This window comes from Lupinus angustifolius, chromosome LG01 (assembly GCF_001865875.1).
Source record: "Lupinus angustifolius cultivar Tanjil chromosome LG01, LupAngTanjil_v1.0, whole genome shotgun sequence".
In the NCBI taxonomy this organism is placed as follows: domain Eukaryota; kingdom Viridiplantae; phylum Streptophyta; class Magnoliopsida; order Fabales; family Fabaceae; genus Lupinus; species Lupinus angustifolius.
The window spans coordinates 28701137-28708959 of record NC_032009.1 but is presented as its reverse complement, the minus strand read 5'-3'; the positions used below and the strand labels follow the sequence as shown (position 1 = coordinate 28708959).

At 34.4% G+C, this 7823-nt stretch overlaps 1 protein-coding gene across 2 annotated transcripts; it reads left to right on the top strand.

Annotated features, from left to right (window-relative positions):
- On the top strand, positions 393-6890 carry LOC109359710 (tobamovirus multiplication protein 3-like). 2 transcript variants are annotated; one of them, XM_019604406.1, is made up of 11 exons: positions 394-833; positions 929-1019; positions 1148-1200; positions 1273-1365; positions 1451-1522; positions 4476-4548; positions 4658-4703; positions 5434-5497; positions 5593-5646; positions 5729-5806; positions 6459-6890. In XM_019604406.1, the coding sequence occupies exons 1-11, from the start codon at positions 663-665 to the stop codon at positions 6549-6551; spliced, it is 888 nt and encodes a 295-aa protein (XP_019459951.1). In that variant the 5' UTR covers positions 394-662; the 3' UTR covers positions 6552-6890. The 2 variants fall into 2 exon arrangements, with proteins under 2 accessions (XP_019459954.1, XP_019459951.1); XM_019604409.1 differs by lacking the exon at positions 1273-1365 and having other exon boundaries at positions 393-833.

The following is a 7823-nucleotide window of genomic DNA, read 5'->3' as shown; positions in this document are numbered from 1 at the left end:
TACTTTTCATAAAAAAATAGTATAATATCTATACATTATTCATTTGCATTATTTTTTATTAAGAGTCAATAATTAAAAAATATGAATGACAGATAATACAATAACAATTTATAAAAGAGTTATACACCATCAATTAAAACTTTTTACATTCACAATATATCATCCACCATTAATTTATTTTTTATTTATTTAACAATCAATAATAATTAATATAAATATTATATAATAGGTCGATAATATAAAAAATAGTGACTATTCACCCTACTTTTTTCTGGTGTTGTGAAGTCATTTACATATAATATTTATTAATTAGTTACTAGCCCACCAAACTTCTCTAGATTTGTTTCAATGTTCGTGTAATATATAAATACACAACAAACTGTCTTTTCACCAGACATTTCATTTCCATTGATTCTCCTCCGCTCCGCTCTACTCTGCTTTCTCTCTCTCTTCTCTGTCTAATCCCAAAATATTTCTATCTCACCTTCCACTTCCAACAAAACCAAACCCAATAATAAACCCATTCAAATAATAACAAAAAAAGTTAATTCAACAATTGTCACATAACAACAATTCTAATTAGATTAGATATCTCTCATTCTTTCTTCATATTCACGCCTTCAATTTATTTCACTTGAAGAATTAAGTTTCCGATTCCTTCCATGGTGGCCAGAAGCGTGCCGGCCGAGACGGCAGCGGCGTTGGCCGCCGTTCTTTTCTCAGAAACTCAATCCTCTAACTGGTGGCATGATATCAACGACTCTCCCTTCTGGCAGGATCGCATCTTCCTCGTCCTCGCCGCGCTCTACGGCATCGTCTCCGCTGTCGCTCTAGTATAACAACCTCATCCTCCCTTCGCTTTATTCGTTATTGCTTTTTAGGGTTTCTGAGAAGATTAATTATTACTTTTTATTATTTTGAATTGTAGGTTCAACTTTTTCGAATTCAATTGAGAGTGCCGGAATATGGTTGGACCACGCAGAAGGTCTTTCACTTTCTTAATTTTTTGGTCAATGGAGGTTTGTATCATCCAATTTTTCATTTCCTTTTCATTTTTTTATGTTTTAATTTTTAAACTTATTTGTTTTTTTGTTTGATAATTGTTTATACCTATAATAATTTATGCTTGCTCTATCCAACTTTGTAGTTCGATGCTCAGTTTTCATTTTCCGTCGCGACGTGCAGAAATTACAGCCTGAGGTAGGTAGTTAGAATGGAATTAATCATTTCAGCTATTTTTCATAATCTGATGATGGTAGTTACTTTTTGTAGATTGTTCAACATATCTTACTTGACATGCCAAGTCTTGCCTTCTTTACGACTTATGCGCTTTTGGTGCTCTTCTGGGCTGAGATTTATTACCAGGCAGGTTTAGATTTGATGATTTTCTTATATATTTGTTGTTTTGATCGCCTAATCCGTTATAAATTTGATGTTAAATGTTTTGAAGGCACGTGCTGTATCTACGGATGGACTCAGACCATGTTTCTATACAATTAATGCTGTGGCTTATATTGTTCAGGTGAAAATTCTTGCCTAACATTTTGCCCAACCCCGCTAATATAGTAATACTAGTAATCATAGTTAAAAAAGGACATGGATCAGGAATCATACTCATATTAGGAAGCAATTTATGAAACAACCCTTAACATTGCTTCCTCAACTAGATGGATAATTGATTCTGCACTATATTATAAATTATTCTAAGATAACCTGAAGGTATTCTAAATTCTAAATATATTCTAAGTTTCTAACAATTACTACTTTTCTTTTTTTGAATGCCCACTCGTTCAGCTCAAGCTCTTGACACTCTCTTCTAGTTACAGTTATTTTTTAGCTCTTGTTTGCACTTAATTGCACATTCACTACTTTACAGTACTGCTAGTTTTTAGCTGGTCGTTAATTTTCCTTGAGTTTGATAGGTACTTTGCAATCACAAATTATATCTGGAGCATTTCTCCGTTCCACCCATCCTGCATAAATATATGTGACCTCCCATCACAACTTGTGGTATGATGTGTTAATGTTGCTAACTCCAATCTTTTTGGAATTTACCTTCCATTTGTTCTACCTTTTTAACTAAAAGAATCTTCCTGGAATATGCCATCCATTTGTTCTCACTTTTTTTAGTCAAAAGTTTCTCATTACAATTCAATTGAGAATTGAATCCACTTAACTAATCATCTAGGACTATTATCATCCACACAAAAAAGAAGGTAAGAGAGAATTGAGGCACTAGCTCTAGGATGCACCTAGTGACTATGTGCAATACCATTGTATAAGGGTATGGACTCAAATTTGACCATTTGTGCAAGCCTATTGTGATATGGAAATATTTTGCTTCACTGTTATGAATTTCCACAATAGTTGTTGCTCCAACTTACATGTCCTCTATAACTAGAACATATGTGACCTTAGCTCCTTTATTCTCTAGAACCCTAAGGATTTGTTTGCTAGTTGGTTTTTGGGAGCCATGAAATTCACTTGTAAAATGACTCTCAAGCCTCCCATTTCCATTCTTTACCCACCGAAAACCAACTCCTAAACAGACCATAAGGAATTCCCATGGCACCCTATCATATAGTTTTTCTTATATTAAAGAAGATCTTCTCTAGGTCTGGCTTACTTCTGTTATTTTCCTTCAAACTCCAAAATAGTTATGTAGCCTCAACGGTGGACTTTCCTCTTATGTTACATGGAGCAAACATGTCATTGGGCTCTATTAAAGTTTGAAAATCATACTTTCAGTAAAATTATTTAGCAACATGATTGGGCTAAAAGAGAATAATGACCTTATTTCAAAAAATGGGCATTGAAGTTAACCTAATTTCTGGTCAGACTTGAAATCTCTACTAATGCATTAATTTAGTGTTGTTTTATTGTTTGTTTCCAACATCTTGTCCATATAAATTCCCCAAATAATGGGATTAATCATTTTCGTATGTTTTTAGTGCGAATGTTGAGGTTGTAGGCAGAAACAATTGGATCATATTTGATTGTGTGAGAGTGAGTGAGCTAGACTTGATGCCTGCTATTTTTATGTGAAACCCGCTGAATTTATTTTTATGTATAAAAAAGGAACCAATGTGGAAGGGATTGTATGTAATTGAGAGCATTTGTTAGGATCAAGTACCAATGCATTATTACATAAGTGGAAATTGTGGAAGCGGTAGCAAAAGCGTGGTGGAAATCAGTTAATTGAACTATCTAAACATACATAGATGAGTTGATCTTATCTCTTGCAACTGAGATGTAAACTTAATGACACTTACCTTTTGCTGCATGTGTGAGGATTTAACGGAATTCATACAAATTTTTTAATATGTGCTCGTGGCTATCATTTTAGTAGGTCTCCAAAATGATGTTTAACTATTGACTGTTAGAGTGCATTGGATTTGCTATGAAATAAGGGACAGGACAGCAAATTTTTTAATATGTGCTCATGTTTATCATTTTAGTAGGTCTCCAAAATGATGTTTAACTATTGACCATTAGGGTGCATTGGATTTGCTATGAAATAAGGGGCAGGACAGCACAGCACAAAACAGTTAACACTTTATTTGATTTTGTAATAGTTCATATGATTAAAGGACCGGACAAAAGGAGCTATTTTTGTCCCCCACTAATCCAGGGGACAACTTTTTCCCACAGTACTATAACTAAAATTAGCAAAAGCCTATAGTTTTACCCCTCAACAAGTGGATGCCTTTCCATTTCTGTTTCTTACCATGTCCAAAGCTTGGAACATGAGAAGCATATTAATTACTCCTCAATTTGTGCATACTATTTTCACCAGGCAACCACACATACTTCCCATTCCCCCTTTCCTTCTCTATTTCCATTTCATCTCTGCCTTTCTATTTCCCAATCATTATTTTCTTATATTTCTTCTCATTATAGTTTCCAAAGACCTCCCCTAGAAACAGTCTCTCCACTTGCAGGGGTAAGACTATGTACATCTACCCTCCCTAGACCCTACTAAGTGGGAGCCTCGTGCACTAGGCCGCCTTTTTTACAATTGCCAAAAGAATTCTTCTTTGGACATGTTATGTTAATTAAAGCTTGATTGTTGGTAGATAATAAAGGGTAGGCAAGAATCATGGTTTCTGGACTATTGTAGCAGAGAAGGGCAGCATAACCATAAAAAGCTAGAGGCGACATCCTGCAACATTTGGAGAAGTGGACAAGGGATATTTTTGTGAAATTAGTATTATTCTTCCAGTATTGTGCATTAGTCATCAAACAAAAGACGGAACAAAAGTTGTGCTGTTCTCTAATTACTGTTGCTGTGTTGTACTCTGATGTCCAGTTACTGGCATCAAATGCACCATTAAAATTTAACATGTTCATCTTTTCTGTGTCATTGGTTCTTTTGTTCTTTAACATATATATCTATTCAATGTTTTAAATAGCTGCTACTTTCATGTAGAGTGGTTATGAATTTGTTCATTTTTTCTTCTTTTTATGTGCTTCAGATTGCTTTGTGGTTGATATTATGGTGGAAACCTGTCAGTGTGCTGGTCATCATGTCGAAGATGTTCTTCGCAGGTTTCTCTGCTGTAGTCTTTTTCTTGTTTTGGTTAACTATCAGATTTTATTGAGATATGAGTCATGACATGACTTTAAGAATGTTTTTGTTTTGTATATGGTGCTATAGGAGTCTCTTTGTTTGCAGCCCTTGGCTTTCTTCTCTATGGTGGAAGGTAATTCTGTTTCACTTTTGAACTCCTTTTATTGTAATTTGGAATGAAATTAATTCATCCAGGTTACAGAATAATGCTCATTCAGTTAGGTGCCACTCAGAACATGGAAATAACAGAACAAATAGAAAGGATAAAAAATGCAGCAGTGCTGCCCACACCTTATGAGCCTGTTAGAGGTAGGTACAACATTGTATCACTCATGCAGAACACCAGAGGCCAAAACTAAATATTTTCATTGAGCATTTTTAACATCAAGGAGAGCCTCTGAAAATGAGTTCATTTTTTTCTAACCAAATTCACCAAAGTTGCATAAGTCAGTCATTACCTAAAGAATTGTGCCTCTTTCTTTTGACCAAAACCTTTAACAGCTATCAAGTAGAGCACCCTTTGCTCACCATGTGGCAACTAAGCCGGTTTTAAATTTTATGTTTAGATTAAACATTGAATGTTATCCATGGGTGGTTGCATTATGTGCTTGTGTAATGCATTATGCGAATAGTAATCTACGCGGCCAGAAAAAAGCCAAAATTTCGATAGAATACATGGGTGGTTGTTGAATGGAATAAAGTAGTAGTGACCACTCAACCATCCAAGAATAAACCAGCAAGCCACAACATTTTGGAAAACAATCAGGCTAAAATTTATGGTCTTGATCTTTATTATGTGAGTACATCTCAGTTGTCGTCATTACCCCGTCCAATTTTGTATCTTTTCTGTGTGTTCTTGACAGGCTATTCTTGATGCTGCAACGCTTTCCTGTTGAATCCAAAGGTCGGCGCAAGAAGCTGCAAGAGGTATGCAGCTTTATTACAAGGCTATTTGTACTAGATCTATCTGTTCTTCCCCTCCTTTCTTTTGCCCTCGAGTTAATCTACCTGTCCTACTGCAGGTTGGCTATGTAACCACCATATGCTTTTCATGTTTCCTTGTCAGATGTGTTATGGTTAGTCTATTTTCCTTTATAAACTTCAGTGATCCTATTGCTTGGTTTACATATTGACTTTGATCATATTTTGTTGTCTCAGATGTGCTTTAATGCATTTGATAAAGCTGCTGACCTTGATGTCTTGGATCATCCTATTCTAAACTTCATATATTACCTGGTGAGTTTGTTTGTATTCCTATATTGTGCCGCTTTTATTCCTTTTATTCCCTACTCTTGTTTATTGTTGTGCTGTTCAAGTTATCATTTCTATATCTGCCTCTGTTTTTAGCTCTCCTGTTTAATCATGTTGTAAGCTCCGATTTTCCCTGCCGGAATATTGTTCTACTCTTCCAAAATCTTAGTTTTTTCAATTTACATATCTATATTCTACTTTTCTTTTCTGGTATGGGATTTGATGTGAGCCTTGATTATTGGTAAGATTGTTTTTACCCGAGACCTAAGCGGCAAGGTAGTCGTGAATTAAATAATTAAGTCACTACTCTTTCAAAAACCTCCAACTAATTGTTAGGGGAAATATCTTGACACATTTTTCAATCATCATATATAGAAAATTCCCTCTTGAACAATGGCTATTGATTTCCTGATGTCCATTTGAAAGGAATTGGTTCTTTGTTGTTAGATATCACTAATTGTAACTTTCCCAGTGCTGTCGGAAATTACTTTACTCGATATACTTTACAATCATATAACCAGCATTAAGTTAGTCATTAATACTTTGCAGTTCATCTCAAGCATGTTTGTTCTTGTTCTGCTTGCCCGAAGTCGTTGAACTATTATTGTCTTTACCTTTTTCACATTTTTTGGTGCAGTTGGTGGAAATATTGCCTTCTTCTCTGGTCCTTTTCATTTTAAGGAAGCTGCCACCCAAGCGTGGTATCACACAGTATCATCCAATTCGCTGAAAAGATTGAACCATGCAGAGAAATGACTCAGGCACCATTCGTGGTTCTTATTTTTATGAATGTTTCTCACGCTGCGATGATAATTGTCAGGGGACAGAGCAATATCATGGGATTCAAAGTTCTCCCTTTAGTTTTGTAGACTTTGAAATGTGACATTTTATTTATTGTCCGGGCTGTTATATGTGATATTTGTACTGTCTGTAGGAAAATATATGGTTGTTAGGTTTAAGCAATTTAACACAATGAGCAACCATTTTGGGAGAATGGGACAATGATTTATTGTATAATAGTGTTTTACTGCTACAAATATGTGAAATGTACCGTTCCTTTGATTTTTCAGTCATGCTCCAACTAATTACATTCAGTTCTTTTGATTAGCCCCACTTTCATTTCTTCTGGGAAGCTTAATTTTTCTCTTGGCTAAAGGCTTGTATTTACTTCGGCAGATTGTATTGAATGATGTTTTTTCCTTTTAATTTCAGGGTTATATCTAGGGGTGTAAGTCATTTTGGTTTAACCCACGAAACCAGTAGGTTTGAATCAAACCAAATTGAAAAATATGGTCCGATTCAATTTTGCAGTTGGTTCGCTTCATGCAAACTATATTTAACTCTTTAATATATGCTAGTTTTTTTTCTTCCAAAAAGATATTTATCCTCCTAAAAGGTATATGATGATGCTTACTACACTTGAAGTAATCTACCATTTTTTTCTTTTAGACAATTTGAAAACAGTGTATTACTAATCAAATGATAATAAAGCATATAATAACATTATGTGTTTTTGGATATAGCTTGTTTTGATTTGTGTCATGCAATTATATATATGAATTGTGTTTTAAATTTTAAAGTATTAATATTAGTTTGTTAGTAAAAATGGTAGTTGAAATGGACAATAGTAAACCATGAAACTAAACCAAACCGTTTATTATTGGTTTGATTCTCACACATAATTTTAATATTAATCGAATTAAATCAAACTATGTCTTTCTATTCGATTCGGTTAATGAATTGCACAGAAAATCAAATTGTTACATCCCTAATTTTCTCTAATTGTAGTGTCCCCAAATATAACAGTGGTAATTGGCTAAGCATGATAAAATTTTCCAAGTTGAAATGTCTCCTCTCTCTATAAGCCATGTTAGAAATTTGAAGACTCAAATGACAATAAGATTTCCAAGTCACCAAAGAAAAGAAAACACTAAAAATTTAGAACATGTTTGTAAGAATCTTATTAGATCAAAAGTTCAAAGGATACATTCATACCTGGGGA

Coding starts and splice junctions, on each gene's coding strand:
- LOC109359710 (XM_019604406.1), top strand. CDS start 663: ATGGTGGCCAGAAGCGTGCCGGCCGAGACGGCAGCGGCGTTGGCCGCC. Junction 834..928: donor TCGTCTCCGCTGTCGCTCTA/GTATAACAACCT, acceptor TTTGAATTGTAG/GTTCAACTTTTTCGAATTCA. Junction 4,704..5,433: donor TTTCTTCTCTATGGTGGAAG/GTAATTCTGTTT, acceptor TGTTCTTGACAG/GCTATTCTTGATGCTGCAAC.